Here is a 26,204-nt window from a genome sequence, read left to right on the forward strand (position 1 = left end):
ATCCCCAAGCGTTTGAGACCCTCCTAAAGGGCCTTTTTGGGGAGCCGCATCTTCCTCGCACATCACTCAGTCCTTTGACCTTCTTAGAGGAGATGCCTTGAATGCTTCCAGCCAGCAGCATCGCCCAGTTTCTCAAGGTCTGCCCAGTCTGTTTCAAGGGAAAGGGACTTCCCGCTCTGGAAGGGCTAATTTTCATTTCTATTACTGTAGCAACCTTAACAAAAGAAGTATTGGGGTTTGCAAGAACATTCTTCAGCCCATGGCAAAGCTGGGATAGGATCCTGATTCCCAAACTGATGTTTGAGGGGCAAGATGGGTGCTTTGATGGCCATGAATTGTCTTCCAGGGGTGGAGGGCATTGGAGATTTGTTTCTTTGTCCCTTTATTTCTTGATTTTATACTAAAATCCTCAGTGCAGCTGACAAGGTATGCCAAGGGCCGCTGCGGCTCAGTAGGACGATCCTGTTCTTGTTGGTGCAGAAGTGAACCTGTTTGAATTCATGGGGGTTTCAGTCCCAGTGAATAACAACAAAGCAGCCATCATCAAGCCAAGATTTGAAGCTAAAAGTACCTGAAGTGGGAATCTGAGCATTCCTTGGCAGAATCAGCCCTGGGCTTTACTGTACCTGTGAGGGGTGCAAAGGCAGCTGGGGGTTCACATCTCAGGCTGGCTGACTGCATCTGGGCTGGGAACCTAGGCCAGGTTAGACATGGCCGGTCCTTGGATGGGAGGCCACTAGGAAATGCCAGGGTGGCAGCAAGCTGGAAAACCCAGGGCCAAACACTCCTGCAGTGTTGCCAGCAAACTGCAGAGATGTCTTCACTGTTACTGGACTGGTTGAAAGTTCTCGCCCTTTTGACACTATTCTCTGTGCCAAGGTCTAATTTTGGCCTTCTCTTAATTCTACCTCTGGCATAGCATACTCTGTAAAAAAAAAAAAAAAAAAAAGAAGAAAGGTGCTTTCATCTATGCAGCCCCCCCTTTTTTTTTTTTGCATAGAGACTGCCCTGGATTGCTTCCCAAAGTCCCACCCTAGAAGGCCACATGAAAAACGCAACGGCGCCAAGTAGCAGCTTTGCTCTAATCGGGTTCTCTCCTGGTTCTGATGCCCCAGACACCATCGGTGACCTCGCTGACGACGGCAGCTTACATGCACTCCGTCCGCTGGGCCCTTTGGCACCCCGTGCTGGACGCGAGTCCCGCCGACGTGGTCCTTCCCTTGCGAGGCGGGCCTCAACTGAATCCCCATCATGTCTTGGTTTATAAGACGCCGCCGGCCACCATGAGCTCCAAAGAGGTGAGAAGCCGTTTCTGGTTTGGTTCTGGAGTGGTGGTATTAGGTTGCTGGGGACAATGGGTCCTGGTGGGGCAGGCGGGGAAGACAGGAAATGGAGTTGCAGAGATGTGTAGGCTCAAGAGCTACCCCCGCAGTTCTTTTTGGAGAAAACGAAACCCCTTTTTTGAGGTGAGCCTCGGAACCTATATTTGTGTTTAATTCGCATAGCGCAAAGATGCAGCAAATCGTGTGTTGTGGGAATCAAAACCATTTTCCGGCCACGTTGTGTAAACCAGGCCGCGACACGGCTTATATCTTTTGGCATGATGCATTGCGTGAACGCCACAGTTGTGGTTTGTTAACCCCAGTCCGATGCGTCGTGTGGATTCAGCTGTGCCATTTTGAGTCGGGGGGATAATTCTGCTGGAGCTGTATCTTGAGCCGAACAGACTTAAATCACGTTGTCTAAGCTACGATGCATCTTGGAACGCTTTCAGCCTTGCGCTTGCGCACCTTGCTGTATTTTGCAATGTGATTTATGGCTTCAAAATAGCCTATGGAGATTTTTATATCATTTCCTAAGTTTGCACCCAGCGGAGAAAATTGCAGAAGAAAAGAACTTCACGCTTAAGTAATTTTAAATAAACACTGCAGGCCGATGTGGAAATGGGCCCTGAGGACTTTTGGCTGGTTAAAAAACTTGTAAAACCGATACCGACTAGAAATACCCCGGTTTGTCCATCCCAAATGCGGTCGTTACTGGAACGTCTCGCAAAAAGGCAGTGACTGAAAACTGTTTGTCTGGCAGCCTAAGTGACATTACAAGGATTAGGAGAGAAGCCATAAAAATTATGTATTTGAGATGATAATGGCTGTCAGGGCTGTCACTATTAAAAAAAAAAAAGCAAAAAAAGCAAAGAGGATACACGAACATCAATCTGATGCCAGAAGGACATTTATTAGTACAATTAAATCATCCAATTTTAACAAGCTTCTCTAACCTTTCCTTTTTTTTCTTTTAAATTGGGGAAAGATCCTCCCTCCCTCCCTCCCTCCCTCCTCTCCTCTCCTCTCCTCTCCTCTCCTCTCCTCTTTCTTCTGTACATGCCTCAAGATTTCAGAAAACAGCCAAAAACCTGCCGAATATGGGGACTGCTACAGTGCAGACATCCACTTTGTGAAAAAGCTCACACCTTTCTGAAACAGAAAGCTACGTTTCTAGCCCTTATGGCTTGCGAATATTTTTGTAATCTCAAAAGCCCATTAAAGTGGCCAAAGGAGATCTCCAGAACTTCAGTATCCATGTGGCTCTTTCATCTTCTCTGCTACTAAAAGAAAAATTGTTTCAGTCTAGTAAGGGAAAAGTCACAAACATGTAAGAGGATCTGATGGTCTAGATCAGTTTATTCCAACCTGGGCAACTTTAAGATGTGTGGACTTCAACTCCCAGAATTCCCCATCTTAAAGTTGCCCAGGTTGGGAAACCCCATTCTAGAAATTCATTATTGTTGGGACAGAACTTGGATTGCCTTGGGAATAGTTTTTGGGATTGTACATTCACGTGCTGCAGTACAAGATACAGAGGAGAGGTGAGAAAGATAATCCTTCTTTTAAAAAATTCCAGGTGAAGCAGGTGGAATCCGGCACCATTGCATTTCACTTCTCCACCAGCTCTGACGAGCGACCCAGAACCGCTGCAAAAGCCCCAAGCATTAAGAGAGAAGAGCTGCTCTCCCCCAAGGCCAAGAGTCCACCTGTCACATCCCCCGGTGAGTGGTTTTCCTAGACTGCTTCTCTGGAAACATGCAGGGGGCCATTGGTCCCCCTCCAAAGTTGAGGGGGCACTTAGGACAATGATGGGGTCAGGGAATTGGAAAGGGGGGCTCAGGAACGGGAGCTGAACCAGCTTGGAAGGACTTCTTAGTTTGCAGCGGGGGAATAAAGACTGTTCCTGTTTTTTAATCTTTGGCATTTTTCTGTCCTGCCTGTGAAAACGTTTTGGAGTTTTTTGCTGGTGTTTATTTGAAGCAGCAGAGCGAGTGAAATGCTTTCCCATCTTCACCAGCACAGCAAACCGTGTTAGTGTAAACAAGACTCAGATACGTTTCTTCTCCTTTCCTCCTATCCCCCGCCTTTAATTGGCAGGGGCTTAGCATGCCTCCCTGCTTTTCTGCACTTCGCATAACGCGGCTTACCTACCCCAAAAGGAAATGGTGTGATGGGTACACAGGTATGTAAGTGTCCTTGTGCATCCCCAGGACATGCAAATCCTTGAAGCCCTGTTGTGCATGTCCATGCGTGTGCACCCCCTCCAGATAAATACGCAGCTTTTAAAAGCTGCGATGCGCTCCAGCAAATGCTGCCTGATATATCTCTGCTGACTTCGTAGCCTAGACCCTGGACTTTATCATTTTGTCAGTAAACAGGAAAGTATGAAATTGCCCTGAACTCTCAACCCTTTTAGATTGCCTTCATCTCAAGAGCCAGCAACAGGAATTAATGCCGTTATAGTTTCTGATATATGGAGTGGGTAACATATAATTTTACATTAAAAGGTGAAGCAGGGTCTCCCCTCATTCTTAAACATCCTCTTCATTCTGCTGGTTTGTCATCTTTCCCCTGTTTCTTTGAACCAGCTTGCTTTTGGCTTCATCGCCTGCACACAAGCTTATAACCTTATCAACGTGACACAATTACAGAAACTTCTTGCCGGGTGCACGTTTGAGGGTGAGCCAGTTAGCAGAAGACAAAATAGGACCGAGACGCTGCAGGGGGTTTGAAGACTGGATTAAAGCAATGTTTTATAGAGGGCCCTGGGCCGCCTTTTGGGGGGAGCAGGACATCTTTAGGAGGTTCTGTGATCTAGTAAGGTGATCCAGCCTGAAAGCTTTGGGCTCTTGGCAAGATTTCCCTACTTTGGTAGGCTCCAAAAAATCAGAGACAGAAAAAAAAATCAGGAGGAAGGTGGAGGAGGAACCCCAAAACGGCCCAGTAAAGCTGGAGTATGCTTGATGATTGTCGAGCGTTCTGGAACAGTCCCTCCTAAAGAAGGGCATCATTGGTGGCCTTGCTGAGAATTGGATGAGAAACAGGCCTCCTTGCCAGGAGTTAAAAAACAAAACGGGGAGATCTCAAGTAGCTGAGCTGGAAAGAGACTCTGCATAATCCTTTGCAGTCTTCAGCATCTCAGAGAGGAGAAAGGCTTGGCTCGAAGAACCAGAAACCCGAGCCGTAAATAGCTCCTGTGCAGGTTTGGAGGCATATCCCGCCTTCCACGCCCATCACTGTCCTTCCCCCAGGTGAAGTTGTGGAAGCAACATCAACTCCTCGGGAGGCGTCTATTTTGCTGGTGGAGTTCTTGCTGAAATGTGTGAACCAGACAAAGTTCACCTTCTGCTTTTCCAGGGCAGGTCTTTGATATTCTGGCTGAGATCTTCTCCTGTAAGGTTGGCATGTCCTGCCTGAGCCCTGCGCAAAGGCTGATCCTTGTTTTGGTGATCCTAGCAGAACTGGAGCTGTCAGCTTCAGGGAAGAGTCGGAGCTTAGATTGAATGACTTCCTATTGTCTTTTTACTTCTTGGAGTGATAGCCATGCCTCTACACGGGGGGGGGGGGGGGGGAATGCACCCTCTTTGAGCCACTAGAGTGCAGTGCTTCCCTGTTTTTTCTCCCCTTTGCAGAGCTCCTCTGGAAATGTTTTGGCTTTGACAAGAGATGGATTTCATGGGAGGGTTGAATAGATTCTAAAACCCGGAGCTTGAACGGGTCAGTTGAAAGCAAAGAAGTCTAGTGGTGACAATTTCGGCGAGACTTTCCTCGACATAATCCTGGAGAGCAGCTGAGTTAGCTGGGAGAGGCGAGAAAAGCAGAGAAGCTCAGAAGAGGCCCTTGAGTTTATTGTGATACGAAGGCTGTTGTCTGTGGAGGCAGTTCAGCAGTTAAGGGACATCTAAGAAAGGGGAAACTGAAAACGTAGGCTCTGGGAGCCTGCTGGAGCTGAGCCCTGGCTGTTGGGCGTTTTCTTAGTCCAGGGGAAGGGCAGCCACTGCTGAGGTCCAGGAACTGAGGATTGTTCTTGCAGAACATCTGGGGCAAACAAAAGACCCTCCGGTTGTGAGTAGCTCAGTTGTTTCTCTCCTCTTGCCTGGAACAGATCAGGTGGGAAATCCCATATGTCTCCCCACTGCGCCAGCCAAGGGTTGGGTGGTTATTGGTGGGCTCTTGGAAGCAAAGCGATGGGTCAGGAGCTGCCAATCTGAATATGAAGGCGACGAAAGGGAAGGGGATGAGCAGGAGCACCAAAAGACTATTGAAAGACCAGATAAAGCAGCCCCCCCACCAGAAGTCCTTTCTCAGAAGCTGTTTGAAAAAGCAAAAAGGGGGGACACAATCCAGGAAGTTAGTTCCCTTTAGGAGGAAGAGAGAAAGGGATGAAGCTGTTTGGGGACAGGGTGGATGGGTGCACTTTCCTACATGTTGGGATCCCATCATATATTATGAGGAGCACATCTGGATCTCACACTATCCCTGGTCAACATCCAGCGTTGACGTCTTCATTTTAGCAGTGGCTCTCTAGGAGAGAGGAGCTTTTCTTTACTGAGGGCCTCAAGTCTCCTCTGTGTCTCCGTTTCATCTTCTGATCTCTCCTAATTGCCTGCTGAATGCATCCATTCTGGAGGCACAGGGTCACGCTCTACAGAACCTGTCTCTTCGGCGTCTTGGCGAGGCCAAAGGAGTCACCCTGACCAGCAGACTGTTTCGGGACACTCTCTTGCCTCCCTTCTGGAAGCGGAGGGACTTTTATTTGCCTTTCACCAAGACCTCTGCCTCATCGGTATGGAGAGCAGAGATGAATGGTCAAGGGATGAGTGCTCAAATCCCACCCTGCCTTTCTGCTCACTCACGTCTTGATGTCTCCATCACTGTAGAAGAGCTTTCATGCTGCATTGGGCAGAGCCATTCTGGGATGGACCTCATCTACTGCTTGGGATGCTTCACCTGAAATACAGTGGCCGGTTGCCACTTTCTAAGCACTTAGAAGGATCCTCAAGGGAGCCACCCCTGGCTATGCCTGCTCAACGTAGGTCCTCTTCAGGTGTAGGGGCAGCCCATACCTAACTTATTGGACTTACAGAATGTGTCAGCAGGCTGCAGAGACTATAGACAAGCTTCTGTTCTCAGTGGAGATTATGAAGGCTAAAGATAAGAGGAACACCAAGTTCCTTCTTCTGAGAGAGCCATGCTGCAAAAGAGTATGAAAGATCTGAGAGCTGACTAGATAGAAATTCTGAATGATCACTTGCTCCATAGTGATCAGCTACCTTGTATGACTACCATTTCTAGAACACAACAGAGTATCTAGTTACGTTCGTCCGGGGCTCATTGGCAGCCTGACACCATCCCAGATGTTTCTGGAAGAACATGAAGAACCTGAACATGGCTCAGCTGTCATGGAGACTGCTGGAGAAAGTCTGTCCTTGAGGCAGCATTTGACTCCTTCAATGAAACTGAGATGGGTAAACCTTGTCGGATTGTAACCGGCCGTTATGATGGTGCAAATTCACCGCTGTTGTTGTTCTTCCTCCTCAGACTAGTCATTTGGGTGGGTCCGAACAATCAGGAACCACACAGCGACCAGAGGGTATCAGAACACTGTATGGCCAATCAGCCTCGACTGGACTGTGATCTCGGTAAAAGGAAGGCAAATAAATTCCAGAAGATGCTTGCCGAATTGCAGAAAGAGAAAGCATTCTTAGCCTTGCCAAAAACGTATGTTAACCGAGCGACTGTTTTCAGCATAGTTCTGGCAAAGAGAGCGGTGACATTGGGCTGTCCTAATATTTTATTGTTTCTACTTCTCTGTGAAGCTTCCTTGTCTTGTTGCTAAGAGAAGGAGAGGAATTGAATTCATCATCTTCTCCTAGTGAACTGCCCACATGTATCTCAGCAGAATTTTCTTGCATCATGTCACTGTTAGCAGGAAGACCTGGTCCCATCTCTGCTGTGCAGGCCACCGTCTCCAGAGATAGCTGTGCACTTATGCCCTTCTGGCATCTTGTTAGGGCCTGAAGAAGTTGGTAATTTGGGATATAATTCAGCTCTCCTTGAACGGCTTTGCCTATGTGGGAGAGAAACTCACACTGATGTTTTTTTCTGCTGGAAAAGGCAGAGGCAGTCTGTGTGATTAAAGGGAGAACGTATTCTTAGCGTGAAGGAGCCATGTCCTCAAAGTTGTCAAGGAGCCAAGCCTTGATTTTCTTGCATACGGAGAACATTGTGTACTTTTGAGAACTCTTAAGCATGAGCTTTGTCTGGAAGGAGGACATGATCAAGTTATGAGCTGAGAACTTCTAGGAGGATGAACTCTCGAAAACTGTGGGCCAGACTGCAGAAGGGGGAGAGGGCCCCACCCTTGGCTCCTACACTGGGCAGGAGTGTGGCACCTGTAGAGCAGCTCCGGCTAGGTTTATGGCTGGGACACTGCGGATCGGCCAACCCAGGCATTAAAAGTGGGATACATCTTGTTTTTCTACCAAACGAGAGGCAACTCGAGCTTAAGACATTTGACAGAAGGGAGCAGCCAGACTTTGTTTCCTGATCAAGGGAGGGTAGGGGAACTATGCCAGGCAAAGAGCATATCAACACATTTCTTAAAACAAGTTCAGAGCGGGAACACCCTATTAGACTAAAACAGTGACAAGGAATAATGTAAAAACCATAAGAAACTGTAAGGATTTGAAAGTGTTCACGTCTCATTAAACAGCCCATTTCAGCAGGGCCACAGGGCTGTAAGAGAAAACGCGGGGAATCCACGAGATAAATGCATTGTGTTTGACAACAGGGAAGGACCAAAATCTAATTGCTGTGAATAGGCAGAAAGTGAGGGTCATCGTTGCCGTCTCCAGGTTCCACGCCTGCAGGCTTTGTATCTGTGTGGAATTGCATTCAGAACTTTCGGGAGCTTATAGACTGGGACAAGAATCTCCCCCTACTTTGTGCCATCCTTGTCCTTGTGTGGGCTCCTCTAAAACTTCTCCATTTTTGAGACCCCCGACAGAAGGATTTATCTCATCTGATGGTAGAGCAGTGAGAAAAGGCAGTGCCAGACCCTGGACAGCCAACTTTACCGAAAGCCAGATTCTCACGGTGTCGTCTTTAACAAGATTCATTAACGGCGAAAGGGGTTACTTGACAGAAATTTCAACAACGGGATAGTTTTCATTTTGGAACCCAAATTATCTTGAAGCCTTGTTAGAAATGGAAGCTTTTCGATTTTTTTCTGATGCCCCTCCTCTGAACCAGCTGGTTGGTTGCCCGTTTCTCCGACAACTGTCACCTTAATCCTTATCAGCCTTTGAACCTCCCATTGTTTGTAGGTTGCTTGAAGCCGTTCTGCACATGAGCCGTTCTGGGCCCAGAGGCAGCTAGTTTCATGGGCGTCATGATCAGACCAGTTCAAGGTGGTGTGATGGAATGGAATTATGAAGGCCAGGTTCAGGGAGATAAACATTTTCTTAGCTCGCCAGAACAGCGTGGGAGGAACAAGAGGATGAGATTGGCACCTCCCTGAGGAATTCACACTGTTGTGGCTGGATGACTTTGGGAACTGGGGTTTTAGTCTGGGAAGATTCTTGCTAGAGGTTGTAGCTAATAAACATAGCTGGACTGAATTGTCTCTTGGAGTTCCTTGGGCTAGGCCTGACAGGTGGGCAGGGGAAGAGGAAGGAAGGAGAGAAAGTGGGAGGCTTTATGTGTCTCCTGAGACCAGATTTTTTATTTTTCCCCAGCTGAAATCTGGGACAATCAAAATGTTCCCAGGCTTCAGTTCGGCAAAACCACAGCCCACCCATTTGGCTGAACCCCCCAAGCACAGTTTGCAACAAAACTTGTTCTGTTTCTTACACGCCCCGAGACGCTTTTCTTCTTTCTCCTGTCAAATTAGTGGCTCGCTTTCCATCATATCTATCGGTCAGAGTTTGCATTCGTTATTTTCCTTCTGAAAAAAACGCCCGTGCAGAAGACCATATCCAAGACCTTCAGGAACTGTCTGCTAGAAGTCAGATCTGTGTGTTTCCCCCCCATCCCCTTAAACCCTCTGCCTGTTTCTTCTTGAAAATATAACCTTCCGCTTTGGCCCCTCTGATGATGTTTCTTCCTCTTTGTCCTTCGCTAGGTTCACCGCCTTCCCACCAGATGCTTGTTTCCAGCCAGGATTATTCTCAGGGTCCTGGGGTAAGTGGTTGTGTGTATGAAGCTCCTGTCCTGTCAGTTCACTCCAGGAAAAAAGAAATTCCTCGGAATGACAGAAAGATACTTCCTTGCGTGAACATTGGGGGAGAACAATTTCTGACTCTAGAAATAAGGGTAAAAAAGGGTGGATATTCTGAACTTGTGGTCCAGCCCTCCCTGCTGTGCGGGTTGCTGTTATTAGCTTGCCCCCCACCCCCCGATGTCAAACAACAACTTGGGAACGATGAAAGAATTGAGTCGCCTTTGATGCGCAACATAGAAATCCTCCTGGCGTGGCAAGGAGCAAGGATAGAACAGGAACTCCTGCAGAGGGGCGAAGATGGGCTTCCTCTGAAAAGTGAGGCGATTCCAAGGTTTTGCATTCGGAGAAGTTTTGCAAGAGACGGGTCGGGTCTTCTTGGCACTGTGGTGCTGCCCTGGGAATGATTCAACAACACAGCGGATTACCTGGCCCAGCGGAGGCTGTTTGGAGAAGGCCAGGCTGTCACAGAGGCAGATAATTCTGCATTTGGAGTGATTCAGTGGCCTAACGCAGTGTTTTTCAAACTTGGCCACTTTAAGATGGGTGGACTTCAACTCCCAGAATTCCCTAGCCAGCCATGCTGGCTGGGGAATTCTGGGAGTTGAAGTCCACCCATCTGTAGACGCTCTGGCTGCCTTACATCTTCCAAGAGTTTCTTGGACCCCGATTCTAGGCTTGCCCTCACCCCTTGCGAGAGGAGAAGTGGTGGCCGGGCCTCCTCCTCTCACAAATGTCCTTGTGTTGCAGCTGTCGCTGTCTCAGCTTTCAGTGTCTCCAACAAACAGGAGCCACCACGCTTTGCCGCAGCCGGTCAGCAGCACTCAACCATCCCAGTCCTCGGAAAACCTTCCGCCGGCTCGAGAGGTAAAGGCTTCGGACACTCCAGGGCAATCCCAGAGGAGCCCAGGTTCCAGATTAAAAAAAAAAAAAACTGGTGTTCTCCCATCCAAGTACGAACCAGACCCAACCCAGCTTAGCTTTTGGAGATCACCCAGGGAGCAGTGCCCCTCCTGGTAGAACGGAGAGGCCGTAGACAACCTGGCCTGCATGCTGTATGTGTTGGGGGAGGGCACAATGGAAACAGCAAAAGGCTCTGGGACAGCCAGGGGGGCGGGGCTGAAAGCGTTTCCCTAGCTGGGAATTCTGGGCAGGCGCAGAGACTAGGTCTGTTCAGTAACCGGGTCTGTTGGGCCAACCAAATCTTGTCTCCGCCTCTCTTCTTGACATACCTCCATGCTAACCCTCTCCTCTGCTTTCCAGCGTGCCTCTTGATATGCTTTCTCTTCTTTTCAAGCCGGAGAAACCCCAAGGGGCCATCACTCACTTGGAGTCTGACCTCAGCTGTGACTCCCGGCTTGGGGATTGCTCCACAATGGACCAGCTCCAGCCAATGCCCTTTACGCCGGTCCACGTGCCCATCCTTGCCCTGGGAGGAGCACATTTGCGAAGGTGAGGGGAAGGTGGGGGGGCAGGCTTGTCCACAAAATCTCCTCCCCAGTTGGGATGGGGGGGAGGCAGCTCTTTGCTCCCTTTTTAACTAAATGTCAGGGCTCAGCAGGGTATTTCAGAGGAGTTGGTAGGCAAAGCTTACCTCCACCGTAAGATCTGGGAGCGGAAGTCCAAGCCCCTCTGTTACTGATTTTTATTAAATCCAGCAGGCAGGTTTTTGGGGGGCATCAGGGGCTGCACTTTCTCATGCAATCTGCTAAGGACCATCTGGTGGACAAGGCTAAAGCCAGCAGAGGTTGGGACCGAAGCCAAAAGTGGACGCCCTTTTGCTCTTCCTGACTATCCCAAGCAGGAGGCTGCCGGGAGAGTTCAGGCAGTCCTGAGCAGGGGTTTCAGGCAGTCTCTTAAAAAGGAGCGTTCGGATTCCCCCGGAGGGCAGTTTGAGTCCCAGAGGCTGCGGGCCGCACACCTGTCTTGAAGAAGCCCAGCCTCACTGAAGATCAGGATGAAATGTCCTTTTAGATGTGAGCGCCAAGCGCTCTAGGTTTCAGGCAGAATCAAGGCACTCCTTAATTGCTGGAAAAGGGGGTTGGCGGTGGTGAAGATGCTCTTGCAAACAGCTACATCTTTAAGCCAATTTTTCTCCCCATGCCGCTTTATTGGGGCCAGCGCTGGACCATCCATGGCAACAGCTCTGATGACTCTGTTCATATGATCCTTGTGGCTCGGTCCTCCTGTCCTTTATTTCCCTTGTAATGCAAGCCTGCCTAGTGTTTTACTGAGCAGTGCGTTTTAGTTAACATGGCTTCTGAAGAGGCTGTTTCCCTCGCCAAGAGCTTCATCAAAGGGCCTGGGCAAGGACGCTTTCCTCTGCTGGCCACTTAGGTGGCTAAGGAGAACAACAGGCTTTTGAAAGCCGAGCTGTGGTTCATTGACCCTCACGTGGGATGTGGAGCTGGGCCTCGGCGTCCCACGTTGCATGAGTGGATCGAAAGCAGGCTTTCGGAGGCTTCCCCTTAGCGTCGCTCCCTGCTGTGCTGCAGAAGCCTGTCCCCCCACCACCACCTGGAAGGCCAGGCCCTGTTGCAAAGGGCAGGAGCCCCTGGGATTTGTAGAAGCTGGGGCACGCCCAGGCTTCCTTCTCTGAACAGTGCCAGCACCCACCATAGTTGAACTGGCTGCAATGAATTGGCTTTTGAAGTTGTCCCAGGCTGATGAAGGAGGCGGCCCCCGAGGGGTGCAGGAAGAGCTTATCCTCCCTTGCACCATCCTCTCTCCAGCCCTCTGCACCTTCCTTGGCTCCCCAGTTTTCAGGGAGCCCCAAATCCTCATCAGGAGAGAACCTATTCAGCTGTCCTGGTTGAGGGGCTCCTGTTTACTGCAGAGGACAGAATCTTGCCCTGGAGAAGCTGTTGAAAGGTTTTGTTTCTCCCTTTTCTTCCACTTTTTCTCAGCACACAGAAGTTGAGGGAGGATTTTGAAAAACCTTAGTGCTCATCTCAGTTCCTGATTTCCACCCAGCAGCACAAGATGGCAGATATTTGAGCTGGGAGCTGGATATTTACCACTCCGGCTCTTAAAATCAATCTGTTTTCCTCAAACCCTTGTGGAAGACGCAGAAACATCCTTGTCTCTGCCCTCTGCTTTGTCCTGGATTCAAAAGCCCATCTCTTCCCCAGCCCGAGCACTGCCCCCACCCGGGCTTCTCTTGCCCGCCTGCGCACAGCTGGATTCCCTGAGCTTCTGGATTGCAACAAGGAGCCGGTTGAAATGGTGGATCCCGCTGACCCCGCGCGCTACAGCCCCCAGCGGGAAGAAGGCGATCTCTTGCAAAACAACGAAATCAACTTGCAGTTCCTTGCCTTTAGCAGGTGGGCGAATCGTTTTGATTCCTGGATGGGGCTGAAAAGATCCGTGCAATTGAAATAGTTCCTTTTTCAAAAAAGGCCACAGATGCAAAAAAAAGGGCTCTGAACAGACAGGGGATGCAATTGGAAGAGATTGTGCTGGGGCTGGACTAGCCCCCAAACTCCAAGGGCTTTTCCCCACTGCTGAGTTCAAGGATTATTGCCCTCCAGTTCAAAAACTAGACTGGCATGAAATAGTTAGCCCTGGCTCCCTTCCCCCTCTCCTGCCTATAGAGCCTCCATGAGTGGCAGGCCCTAATTTCAGGTGGGGTGTTGGAAAGAGCCCCTCCCCACTTGATCAGCTACCTCTTCCAGCCTGAGTTGAGTTGCCAGGTAACAGGTGAAGGAAGAATCAGCTTCCAGCCATTGTGTCTGTGATGGGGGCTCCCTGGCCTGACTCCCCAGTCGTTAGGACTCCCTGACCCCCTCCCCAGCTGGGAGGAGCTTCAGCTCTTGAGAGAGCCCAGGTCTTTCTGTGGGGAGGAAGGAAGAATGGTGGCGCAGGAGAAGCGGGGTGCCCATGCCGGCCCTGGAGTAGTCAGGAGGAGTGGGTTCTTCCCAATCCTGTGGCTACCTCGCTGGCCAGGGGAGGTCAGATTTTGGACACCTGGGAAGGGCTGTAGGTTTGGGCCTGCCCCTTCTGTTAACACTGGCACAGCTAAGGAGGAGTTAAGCCCCTCTCACTCACAGAAGAGGAAGGCAGTGTCATGGGCCTGGACTGTGATGGAATGGACTTATGAAGGCCAGGCTCAGGGAGATAAGCGTGTTCTTAGCCCCCAACAGGAGCGTGGGAAGTTCAGGAGGATGAGGCTGGCACCTCCCTAAGGAATTCATGGTGTTGTGGTTGGCTGGCTTGTGAACTAGGGTTCAGTCTGGGGAGATTTTCTCTCTGGAGGTTGAAGCTAATAAATGCAACAGAACTGTATTTGCATTGTCTCTTAGAGTTCTTTGGGCTGAACCTGACATGGGCAGATGGAAGGTGGCCCCGGCGTATGTTTGCCTTGGCGCTCCTTGCCGTTACAGGGAGCTTTTCTTCCTGAAAAGTAGTAAAAGAAGAAACTGACCTGTGGGATGGCAAGGGCCTTGTCGCTTGCTCCCTCTTACCCCACCTGAGCAAATGACTTGATCCTAGGGGGGTCCAGGGGAAGTCACTCCCTCTTGGCTTGACCCCTGCATTCAGCCCCTGAAGCATTTAGAGGACCCCACAAGGTCAGAGATGCTCCCACCCGAGCGACTGTTTGGGGTCTCTGCTGAACCAATTGGGCTGTTGCTTTCTTCCCCCCACCCCATAATCCTCAACGCCGCAGGGCCTCCCCTCTCAAAAGGTTCTGCACTCGCAACTCACGCCTCCCAGCTTCCGTTAAGCTTTCCATGAATTTACAGCCCCCCCGCCTTGGCCGCGTCTAGTGTGTAACCCCTAACAGCTGCTTTAGGGTGTCGAGCGAGGCGACACTGGGATTTCAGCCCCGCTGGTTGAACAGCCTCTCCTCTTCTGTCGTTTCTGCAAGGCCTGCCCGGGACAGCCCTGCGACGTGGCCCCAGAGCATCTATTTCACCCTCCAGTTTTACCGGTTCCCCCCAGTCACCACGCCACGTCTGCAGCTGGTCCAGACAGAGGCCTCCGGGGCAGCCAGCCACATCTTGGTGCCAATCAACCGAGACGGGACCCTGAACCTCGGTAAGGCCGGGAGCAACGGATGAGAAGATTGTAGCTCGGGGGAGGAAATAGGCTAACATCCACCCACTGTAGAAAACCCAGAGGGGGCCTTGAAGCAGATATCCAGAAACTGCTGCGTAACAAGGATGAAGCCTTGGGAGGAGGGAATAGTATTAGCAAAGGCTCAGGCTGGACCCTCCCTGACTCGCTGGGGTATCGGAGGGAGGGGAGGAGCAGACTGCCAGATTCTGTTGTGGGAGCCTATCTCAGCCGTGGAGTCGGTTTCCTGATGTGGCCTACCTTGTAGGGCTGGGAGCCGGGTTTCCTGCCCTTGCCTCATCTCTGCTCCCTCCCTCCGTCCCCCTCTTCTTCCTGCCCTCTACCCGGAGAGGAAGAACCTGAGGCCAACCCCCATCAGCTTCGTTTAGCGTGGCCAGGGACAACAGAGCCTCTGATCCTCTTCCTGTAGGAAAATCACTGGCGCCATTTAGAAATCTCAGCTGCCTGACCAGGATCAGCCGGGCAAATTTGCCACTTTTTGATTTGCTTGTGTTCTGCCCTTCCAAGGACTCAGTCTCTCTCTGAGCCAGGCATGGTTTTGTTCTTCTGAAAGCTGATCCTGGGAGAAGGATAGCTATTTACCCACTCCTAACTTTTTGAGTGTGCATTATAATATGTTTCCGTTACCTTGTGTGTGTGTCTGTGGCCACCTGCCCGCCCGCCTGCCCGCCTGCCTTCCTGCCTTCCTTCCTCTCATTTCTATCCCGGCTGTTCTTTCTTCCATGCTGGTATTTCCACTCTGCTTTACAGCTGTAACAGCATCCTAAGCCAGCTTATTTTTCACAGCCCCCTGGAGGTGCCATCAAGTGTCTTGTGATGCGGAAGATGCAGCGCTCTTGCACTTGATGGCCCTTGGAGACTCTACCCTCCATAGAAGTCGCTCCTCCCTTTCAAATGGAGCTTTCTAGCTTCCACGTGACCAGTGATCAACATAAATGTGCATATTAGAGCATGGGAAATAGTCGTTTTTTTGTGGGATAGGGACTGTTGCAGGCCAGTTTACAAGGTTAAGGGAAGTTTATTGCCGTATTATTAATGCACGTTGGCCCGTTTCTTTCTCTACAGGCTCCCCTGGTTTCCATCTGAAATACATGGTGGACCTGGGTTTCCTTAAGCCAGGCGAGCAGCGCTGGTTTCTCCAATACCTCTCCCAGCACACCCTGCAAATAGACGTCTGGGACGGAGACTCCTTGCTTCTGGTGGGATCTGCTGCTGTGAAGCTGAAGGTAGGTGGGGAACTTCAACAGGGTCAGAAGAGTCCTTGTGTTTTGGGAGTGGGGCAGGTGATTGGTTGCAAATTCCTGACATTTGACTGAAGGCTACAGTTTTGAGGAGAGGGACTGGAAGGAAACAGTTACAAGAAGTTTTTTGAGAGATAGTTCCAGCCATACCTGTAGGTGCATAGAATTCTTCAGCCAGGAGAAGACCTTCAGACCTCAAGCAAGGTGGAGCTGGAAGAGCAAAGACCGTGAGAAGGACGTTTCCCAGAAGAGTAGGGATAGGATTGCAAGGGGCAGAAGCTTCTGCAGGAGAGAAACAGCATTGGAGAAATAAGTGTCAAAATTACTAGAACATGAGTGATTTTGGAGGCCATAGTGGGAGAAGTAGTCAAGGCTAGAGAAGACCTAGGTGTGGATCAGAGCTTTTACAGGAAGGAGAGAGAGGGAGGCCTACAATCTGCAGAAACAAAGTGGTTTAGAGGTGGGCTACACAGGAAATGGAAGGGGCAACTTGGCAACTTATCCTGGAGTACTAAGTATTGCAAGGGGCAGTGGGGGTGGAGTGATGGGTTCCTGCTTTCAGACATACACCTCACCAGCTTCTTGGTTGCCCAGCCACCACTGTGCTCTCTTTGCAGCACTTGCTTCGCCAAGGCCGGACAGCGGTTCAGGTCTATCATGAGCTGGAGGTCATCACCACAGAGTACAAACCAGATGCAACTGTGATGAGTGGAGAGGTTTTCCGGCCGTGGGGGGTGAAGCCCATCGGGGTCCATGTGGTCGTGAGGGGCCAGCTTCACCTCCGCCTGGCAAACATTGGTGAGAGGCACTTCGAACTTGCTTCACCTCAGCAGGTGCAGTCAGAAACTCAGCAGGGCTAGAGATGGGGGGTCTTTGGATGGAGACCCCCACCAGGGCTGCAGGCTAGACTGGGAAATTGAAACACATTCCAGAATAAGACAGCAATAAACCCCTACCCTGCTGTGATCCTGCCTATGTCACCAGGAGTCGAGTTCAGTCAAGGGCGTCTTCACTTCTACAGCTCTAGAACTCTTCGCTCCTGGAAGACGGTCCTTCTTCACTCAGGCAGTGGTTGAAAGCATCTCTCCCTTGACCCAGCCCAACTGCAAATACTCTTTTCTTATTAAAAATACACATCCAGCACAACAAGGAGGTGGGTGATCTTCCTTCCTGATTGCCTGCAAAATTGGCCCAGTTTCCGATCGTCCTCAGATGCTCCTCCACGCTGGTCTTCTCGCAAACAGCTAGGGGGAGAAGGTTCTCGGTAGGAGATTCTCAACCCACACCTTGAGAGAGTACTTGAGGAAAGCGTGCTTTGAAACGTGCCGTGCAGATGGGCATTTTCAGTGCGGGTTCGGAAATGGTTTGCAGATTGAAGTTGGAACAGGTGGTGTGAGCCCATGAAAGGACAGGAATACTCTTTCTCCCGTTTTTGGCTCCAGCTAGGTTTCAGGCAGATGTTTCTCAGGTTCTTCTGGGAACTGGGCAGTGTTTGGAAAGGAGGACCAGTGCGTTCCCTTCTCCCATTGGGCAATTTAATTACCACTCTTTTCTCAGGCCCCAGCTTCATCCAAAACTGGCCAAGGGTGCTTGCAGGGAAGGTCCCCTTGAATCTGGGTGTAAAGTCCACCTCTGATCACCCAACCAGCCTTCGGTATGCCTGCCTTGCTGTCTGCAGAACCACCTTTGAGCCCTTGAGAAAGAGTTTCCAGCTCCTTGGAGAGGGGCTGGGGGAAAAGCCTCCACCCCCCTGCATTGTCAAAGTCTGTTATCCCCCCCGCACCTTGACAACAATAACAACATTGGCTTGGTGCAGCACGGTGAAAGCGCACAGGTCATTAATTCTGCTTAGTCTTGTTTACAAACAGGCACTCCAATGCAGCTTTGAAGGAGACAATACAGGAAGATGCAACACTCAATTAGGTTTGAACAAAAGAGCCCCCCAAGGGGGGGGAGGCAGGAAAGGGGGAAGCTGTACCTGGGAATCAAGACCCCTAAGAGGCTTAGCTTTGTAGCAGGTGCTGGAATTCATCCTTCTGCAAAAGGCAGGGTGATTCCAATTTTTTTTTTCTTAAATCTTATCTTCAGAAGAAAGATTAGGTTCCACTCTATCATTTCATAAATTGACATTTCATACTTTGCCTGCAAGAGGGACGATAAGCTCTTTTGGGAGAGGCGGGGGGTGGGGGTGGGATGAAACCTAGATGATCAGTCCTGAGATGGAGGACTGGAATATCGGGCGGGCAGTGCCGCGGCTGCACGGCCAAAATCACAGAACAGGACTTTGGTGGGTCCTCCTCTCCCCTTTGATTTCTCAGTGGGGTTCTCAGGGAGCAGCCCTTCAACCCACCCCCAACCCAACCAGTCTTACCAAGATGTCCGAAAGGTTTTGCATGGCTCTGGCGTGGAGTTGCACCCTTTCGCCAGCTCAGAAGAACGAGATTCGTCTCGGTGAGACCAACTTGGCAAGGCCTGATCCCTTTCTGCCCTTTGGTGAGGAGGGTTGCAAAGAGCCGTGATAATTGTTCATCTCTTCCTCCTCCCCTCCCCTCCCCTCCCTCCAGGTGTCATAACTTAGTTTATGTCCTTTGCGTCTCCTTTGCTGTGCTCTGCGATGCTAAGAAGTTGCTTTTCTGCCGCTAACGAATCGGCTGTAATTGGCTCTCTTTCTCACCATAGAAACCTGGAGGACTTCCGTTGCTAACGAACCTTTTTTGAGCCTTCGCATCCTGCAAAAGGGGTGGTGGGCAGTTCAGGTTTTTGTTTTGGCTTCTCTTCCTGGCTTTCCGAAGGCCCAAAGTTCGTGCTGTTTGATTTCATTTTCCTGTTAATTGGATAGAGTGTAACCTCCTTGTCTGGTTACATCTTTGCTGGTTCATCTTTCCTTCTTGCTTTGAGATCAGGCATCCTGTATGGCTTTTTTCCCCCCTTTTAATCTTGATTGCAATATCTGTAATAATATAGCATCTCTCCTTCAGCTTCCCACATTCCCTGTATCACTCAATTTTTAAAGGATATTAAAACATGAAAGAGGAAGTTGGCAACGCAAATCAAAACGCTAGTCTCTGATTTGCAGGAACGTGTTTGGGCTCTGCAAACTTCCCCCTGGGAGAATAAACAGCCCCCTGGGGGAGACCCCTTCATGGATCACTGCCTTGTCGTGGCGAAGGGGCTTGCGTAACTCAGTGAAGCCATGAGCTATACCGTGCAGGGCCACCCAAGACGGACAGGTCATGACAGAGAGTTCTGACAAAATGTGGTCCACTGGAGAAGGGAATGGCAACCCACTCCAGGATCCTTGCCAAGAAAACCCCATGGACAATGTTAAAAGGCTAAAAGATATGACGCCGGAAGATGAGCCCCTCAGGTCGGAAGGTGTCCAATATGCTACTGGGGAAGAGCGGAGGGCATTTCCAAGTAGCTCCAGAAAGAGTGAAGCGGCTGGGCCAAAGCCGAAAGGACGTTCAGCTGTGGATGTATCTGGAAGCGAAAAGAAGGTCCAATGCTGTAAAGAACAATATTGTATAGGTACCTGGAATGTAAGATCTATGAACCAAGGCAAGCTGGATGTGGTCAAACATGAGATGACAAGATTGAACGTCGACATCTTGGGAATCAGCGAACTGAAATGGACGGGAATGGGTGAATTTAATTCGGGTGGCCATTATATCTACTACTGTGGGCAAGAAACCCTTAGAAGAAATGGAGTTGCACTCATAGTGAATAAGAGAGTGGGAAAGGCAGTAATGGGGTACAACCTCAAAAACGACAGAATGATCTCAGTGCGTATCCAAGGCAAACCATTCAATATCACAGTCATCCAAGTCTATGCCCCAACCACTGATGCTGAAGAAGCTGAAGTTGACCGCTTCTATGAAGACCTACAACACCTTCTAGAACTAGCACCAAAAACAGATGTCCTTTTCATCATAGGGGATTGGAATGCTAAAGTAGGAAGTCAAGGAGTAATCGGAATAACAGGCAAGTTTGGCCTTGGAGTACAAAATGAAGCAGGGCAAAGGCTAATAGAGTTCTGTCAAGAGAACAAGCTAGTCATAGCAAACACTCTTTTCCAACAACACAAGAGACGACTCTACACATGGACATCACCAGATGGTCAATACCGAAACCAGATTGATTATATACTTTGCAGCCAAAGATGGAGAAGCTCTATACAGACAGCAAAAACAAGACCAGGAGCTGACTGTGGCTCAGATCATGAGCTGCTTACTGCAAAATGTAGGCTTAAATTGAAGAATGTAGGGAAAACCACTAGACCACTCAGGTATGACTTAGATCATATTCCTTGTGAGTACACAGTGAAGGTGATGAATAGATTTAGAGGATTAGATTTGGTAGACAGAGTGCCTGAAGAACTATGGACGGAGGTCCGTAACATTGTACAGGAGGCAGCAACTAAAACCATCCCAAAGAAAAAGAAATGCAAGAAAGCAAAATGGCTGTCTGATGAGGCTTTACAAATAGCTGTGGAAAGAAGGAATGCGAAAAGCAAGGGTGAAAGGGAAAGATATAAGCAACTGAATGCAGATTTCCAAAGAATAGCCAGGAGAGATAAGAAGGCCTTCTTAAATGAACAATGCAAAGAAATTGAGGAAAACAATAGAATGGGGAAGACTAGAGATCTCTACAAGAAAATTGGAGATATGAAAGGAACGTTTAGTGCAAAGATGGGCATGATAAAGGATAAAAAAGGCAGGGACCTAACAGAAGCAGAAGAGATTAAGAAGAGGTGGCAAGAATACACAGAAGAACTATACAAGAAAGATCTTAATGTGCCTGATGTCCACGCTGGTGTGATCACTGACCTTGAGCCAGACATCCTAGAGAGTGAAGTCAAGTGGGCCTTAGGAAGCATTGCTAACAACAAAGCTAGTGGAGATGACAGTATTCCAGCTGAGTTATTTAAAATACTAAAAGATGATGGTGTTAAAGTGCTGCACTCAATATGCCAGCAAGTTTGGAAAACGCAACAGTGGCCACGGGATTGGAAAAGGTCAGTTTACGTTCCAATTCCAAAGAAGGGCAACGCCAAAGAATGCTCAAACTATTGCACAATTGCACTCATTTCACATGCTAGCAAGGTTATGCTCAAAATCCTACAAGCTAGGCTTCAGCAATACATGAACCGAGAACTACCGGATGTACAAGCTGGGTTTCGAAGAGGCAGAGGAACTAGAGATCAAATCGCCAACATTTGCTGGATCATGGAGAAAGCACGAGAGTTCCAGAAAAATATCTACTTCTGCTTCATTGACTATGCAAAAGCCTTTGATTGTGTGGATCACAACAAACTGTGGCAAATTCTTAAAGAGATGGGAATACCAGACCACCTTACCTGTCTCCTGAGAAATCTGTATGCGGGCCAAGAAGCAACAGTTAGAACCGGTCATGGAACAACCGATTGGTTCAAAATAGGGAAAGGTGTATGACAAGGCTGTATACTGTCACCCTGCTTATTTAACCTATATGCAGAGTACATCATGAGAAATGCCAGGCTGGAAGAATCACAAGCCGGAATTAAGATTGCAGGGAGAATCATCAACAACCTCAGATATGCGGACGATACCACCCTAATGGCAGAAAGTGAAGAAGAACTAAAGAGCCTCTTGATGAGGGTGAAAGAGGAGAGTGCAAAAGCTGGCTTGAAACTCAACATTAAAAAAACGAAGATCATGGCATCTGGACCCATCAATTCCTGGCAAATAGAAGGGGTAGAAATGGAAGCAGTAACAGACTTCATTTATTTGGGCTCCAAGATCACCGCAGACGGAGACTGCAGCCATGAAATTAAAAGACGCTGGCTCCTTGGGAGGAAAGCTATGGCAAGCCTAGAGAGCATATTAAAAAGCAGAGACGTCACCTTGCCGACAAAGATCCGCATAGTCAAAGCTATGGTTTTTCCAGTAGTAATGTATGGCTGTGAGAGCTGGACCATAAAAAAGGCCGAGCGCCGAAGAATTGATGCCTTTGAACTGTGGTGCTGGAGAAGACTCTTGAGAGTCCCCTGGACTGCTAGGAGGTCAAACCAGTCAATCTTAAAGGAAATCAACCCTGATTGCTCATTGGAAGGATCGATAATGAAGCTCAAGCTCAGATATTTTGGCCACCTAATACGAAGAGAGATCTCTTTGGAGAAGACCCTGATGCTGGGAAAGATTGAAGGCAAAAGGAGAAGAGGACGGCAGAGGATGAGATGGTTAGAGAGCATCACTGAAGCAATGAGCATGAAACTGAGCAAACTCAGGGAGGCAGTGAAGGACAGGAAGGCCTGGCGCAATATGGTTCATGGGGTCACGAAGAGTCGGACACGACTTAACGACTAAACAACAACTGGGGGAGACAGTTCTTCTGGGAAACAGGGCCCATCAAATCACACAGCTCTCAGAATTTCAAATGTGCACCCCCCTCTGGTTCTTTTGCTTGGTTCCTGAGTCTTTGATCTCACCTGGCTTATGCATGTCCAGTGTCTGAATAGGGTGACAGAACACGCCAGAGAGTCAGAGCCACCATAGTCCTCTCTTCCCTGCTGGTGTGCCTTCCCCATCTTTCAAGTGCTCAGCTTCTTCATCTGGACTTGAGAGGCCTTCAGAGTTACAGCTCCCTGAGGCTTTTCATGATCAGGAACCCCAAGAAAGCAAGGTTCCTGGCCTCATGAGGTTTGGAGACCGGTTCGAGGAGACATTTGCTGACTGCTTTACTCAATGTGGAGAAGTTCACAGAAGTTTGAGCAGAGCTTGTCATTTAATACCGTCCCAATGATTGAACAGCATTACCCAGACTGTCCCCAGCCAGTGCTCCCCCGTTGGTTAGGTTGATCACTGCCCTCAATTCCAGCTGGGGATGCAACACATCTGGAAGACACCAGCTTGGGAGATTGGGAAGTTGAAAATCATCCCAGAATGCGGCAGGAGGAAACCACTTCTATATTAGCAAGAAAACTCCACAGATAGTCATGTGCAGCTGGTTGGCACTATGGAGCTGTTCTTGGCTGATTTCCATGCTAGGGTGGAAGACTAGCAGTTCTGAAACCCTGTGGGGCTGAGCCAGCAGTTCTCAGGCTGATACATTAATATTGAAAGCATTAAGTGGCTCTAGATTTAAACACCTTAAAAGCAGCTTCTACTTGCCAGATTCCTATCAACTTTGGAGATGGTGTTTGGTGACCTCTTATGAAAAATAGAACAGCAGGAGATACGGGATCTTCTCTGATACCTGGACCATGGTTCACCATGTCTGGAGATACTTCCTGGGGATGAGACACCGCTGAGACCGACCGTCAGTTTCCGTAGCTCAGTCTTGTCTCTTCTGGCTGACAGTGTCCTTGGTGGCTGGATAGGGCTCCCTCTGCTTTGCCACCGGAGGGTGTTTGAACCCAGGCCAGCTTTGGAAGAATTCTTGGCTTCCTAACCTTTCTTTCAGCAATCAGTTCAGACTTCTGACAGAGTCCAGACTTCTGGCTCCTCTCCCAAGCTCTGGTTTGGGGGGGGGGAAAGGAGAAGGAGGTGCCCTGCCTTGTAGCACCTTCTCATCATCCTTGTGGCCGTGCAGCCCTGAAGAAGCAGCACGAACCATCTCCAGCTCTCACTGGAGATGCCCAGGGTTGACCCAGGGAGGCGTTCAACCCTCATTGACACCCCATCCCCTAATAATGAACGAATGTTTTCATCATTCAGGAGCCCTGAGAATGGGACAGCGTGGCTGCCCTGTTCTTGAGGAAACCCCACCAGAAGAGGCAAATTTGCTTGCTCCTGGGGAGCAAGAATGAGGATCTAGAAGAAGCCCTCCTTGGCTAGACCTTTGAAGCTGCCTTCACAACATCTGGCAATGAAAACATCTTTTTGGAAGGAATCTGTCCTCCTTCCACACTGTAAATCAAAGGCTCTCAGATGCCAAAAGCCGTAGGTGTCTCCTTTGATACTGTCTCTGCTCTGAAAAGGCTGTAAGCCTTTTTTAAGAAGTGGGGGGAGGGGAGGCGTTTTGGCTTGCAGGTTGAGGAAGAGATCAAAAGAACTATCAGTGTTGTGAAGGGACTGGATAAACCTATTATGCATCAAGGTGTTTATTTCCGAAAGTCGAAGGTGATCCTGCTGGGGTCCGCTTCGGTGTCAAAAAGATACGAAACAAGAAAAGACGATGGCCGCTGCAAAGAAGAGTGAGGGGGGAGCCATTTGAGGGCACTGTGTTTTTGGCAGCGCAAGACCCTGCAGTGCCCTTGCAGAAGTTTTTACGCACACAACTCCCTGCGTGGTCCTTTTATTTATTTATTTTTTGGAATATACATACATAGCGCCCTTGGTTGGGTGGGCAGTAACAGAACTCCTAATATCTTTGGAAACGGTTATGTCGGTTAGAAAGCTATGGAATGGAATGGCTTATAAAAAAAGACTCGATCCTTTTTCCCACGCTAAATTGACTCTATGGGGGAACCCAACATTAAGCATTGGGAAAAAGATGGTGATGTGAAAACGTTGGAAGCAGGGATATTGACTCTGGACCAATGGATAGATGATGAAGATGAATTTTTAACGTACTCCGTGTTAAGAGAGAAATGCCATCTATCAGATGTAACCCAATGGCAATATTTACAGCTACAACATTTGTTAACAACATTGTTTGGACCAGCAGCATTTCAGTTTCCGAGACACCTGAGAAACAACTTGTTAAATCCTTTAGAACTAAAACCCCCCCCACTAAAACAAATGAATATGAAGTAAGAAAAAAAGAGAAATCAAAGAAAAAGCTAAAAGTGCAAGAAAGGGAAAAAAGGAAAAGAAAAATAGACATAAGATATAAAGAAGTAGCTTCCGATCTTCTTTACAGCAGTTATGAGTACAATTCTAAATTTACCTCTTACTCTTTGGTTACATAGCTCTCTTCTTTCTATAATCTGTCCTGTCTAATCATCAAAACCATAAATCATAAGTTCATTTTTTTCTGTTTCACGCAAAAAGTCTATAAGGGGTTTCCAGTCAGCAGTAAATGTAGATATTGTCTTTTCTCTGAACAAAGAAGTCAATTTAGCCATCTCAAGCAAGTTGCATCATCTTCACCAACCCTTCCTCCATCGTGGGTAGTGTCAAAAGTTTCCATCAGCTCTCTCTGTGTCCTTGATGGAGAGATGAATCTGGGTTGCTCCATCACCTTTATTATTAATGAAGAGAAGATGTCTTTGTTTTCTCTATCTTCTCGTCAAAAAGGAAGCTAGCCTGAGGCTTGAAGATATTTTCCAAGAAGAGGAAGCGAGAGATGGGCAGAGAAACCACCAGAGGAGAGGGGGATTTCTCCCAAATCATACTTCGTATGATGTCATCTTGAAAGTCTCCTGTCCAACAGTTGTCAAGACTGTGAGCTTTGTGAAATGCTGTTGATGTTTCTGGGGCAGGACACAGATTGTCTAATTATGTTTCCATCCTGAAGAGTCACCCCTCACCTTCCACCAGACTCCAGTGTGGCCAGCATCAGGTTCGGGTTATGCAAAGAGAAACTGGTTTGGTTTGTACCGCTGCTGTCAAGTTCTATGTATGAAGCATCTGGTATGAGACAATGCACAAACATAATGCAATCTGCGAGGCACTTAAGTACACAACTTGGGGCAGGAGAAGCCTTCTCCATTGTATGCTGTTAGGAGCCAGTGTACGTCTCTGTCCTCTTTGCCCTAAAGAGTGTAGAGAAGAGCAACAGAGGTGGTGAAGGTCTTGGAAGATCAATCTTAATGAAGAACTGGGTACATTTAGCCTAAAGAATAGAAGGCTAAGGGGAGACATGATAGTAGTCTTCCAATCTGTGCAAGGCTGTCACAGGGAAGAAGATATGGCTCTATTCATAGCCCCCAAGGGTAAGACAAGAACTAGTGTTTCAAAGCTTTACCAAGGCAGATCAAAACTTGAAATATGAATTTCCTCGCCGTAATAGCTATTAAGCACTGGAACAGCCTCCCTTCTGGAGTAATGGAGCTCCATCACTGGAGGGTTTTGAGCCAAAGTTGGACATCCATTTGTCTGGGGTGGTTTGAGGATTCCTGCCCTGGGCAGGGGTTAGACCAGAAGACCTCCACGGTCCCTTGGAATCTGTGATACTGTGATTCTAAGACACCCTGGAGGTCCCATCGCTGTTTCTTTAATCAGCCCTTCCTGTCATGTCTTGCTTTCTCTTGAAGGCCCCTGTGCTGGGGCTGTGTTCTGTCCTCTGTAAGAGCATAAGTCCCACTTGAATGTTAGCTCTTGTTAGTACCAAACCAAACATTGACTTTCCCTGGAGTTGGGACTGGGTTCCAGCGAAATCCCTAGAACCTTTCCAAATTCTTCCTGCCCCTGTCCTTCC

At 48.8% G+C, this 26,204-nt stretch overlaps 1 protein-coding gene across 8 annotated transcripts in view; it reads left to right on the forward strand.

Annotated features, from left to right (window-relative positions):
• Positions 1–26,204, forward strand: part of NPHP4 (nephrocystin 4) — a 94,914-nt gene that overhangs the window by 46,899 nt on the left and 21,811 nt on the right. For all 8 annotated transcript variants that reach the window (XR_015797379.1, XM_088147616.1, XM_088147618.1 and 5 more), the window contains 9 exons: positions 1,116–1,298; positions 2,902–3,046; positions 9,451–9,509; positions 10,297–10,413; positions 10,844–10,998; positions 12,678–12,869; positions 14,414–14,583; positions 15,688–15,848; positions 16,481–16,661. Coding sequence is in view for 7 of the 8 variants with exons in the window: in XM_088147616.1 (XP_088003742.1) it covers positions 1,116–1,298; positions 2,902–3,046; positions 9,451–9,509; positions 10,297–10,413; positions 10,844–10,998; positions 12,678–12,869; positions 14,414–14,583; positions 15,688–15,848; positions 16,481–16,661 (1,363 nt within the window). In the remaining variant the exon portion in view is untranslated. The remainder of the gene's footprint in view (positions 1–1,115; positions 1,299–2,901; positions 3,047–9,450; positions 9,510–10,296; positions 10,414–10,843; positions 10,999–12,677; positions 12,870–14,413; positions 14,584–15,687; positions 15,849–16,480; positions 16,662–26,204) is intronic.

Source organism: Python bivittatus, unplaced genomic scaffold (genome assembly GCF_059951505.1).
Source record: "Python bivittatus isolate LINGU-HERP-01145 unplaced genomic scaffold, Pbiv_v1 ctg000510_np1212, whole genome shotgun sequence".
Taxonomy (NCBI): domain Eukaryota; kingdom Metazoa; phylum Chordata; class Lepidosauria; order Squamata; family Pythonidae; genus Python; species Python bivittatus.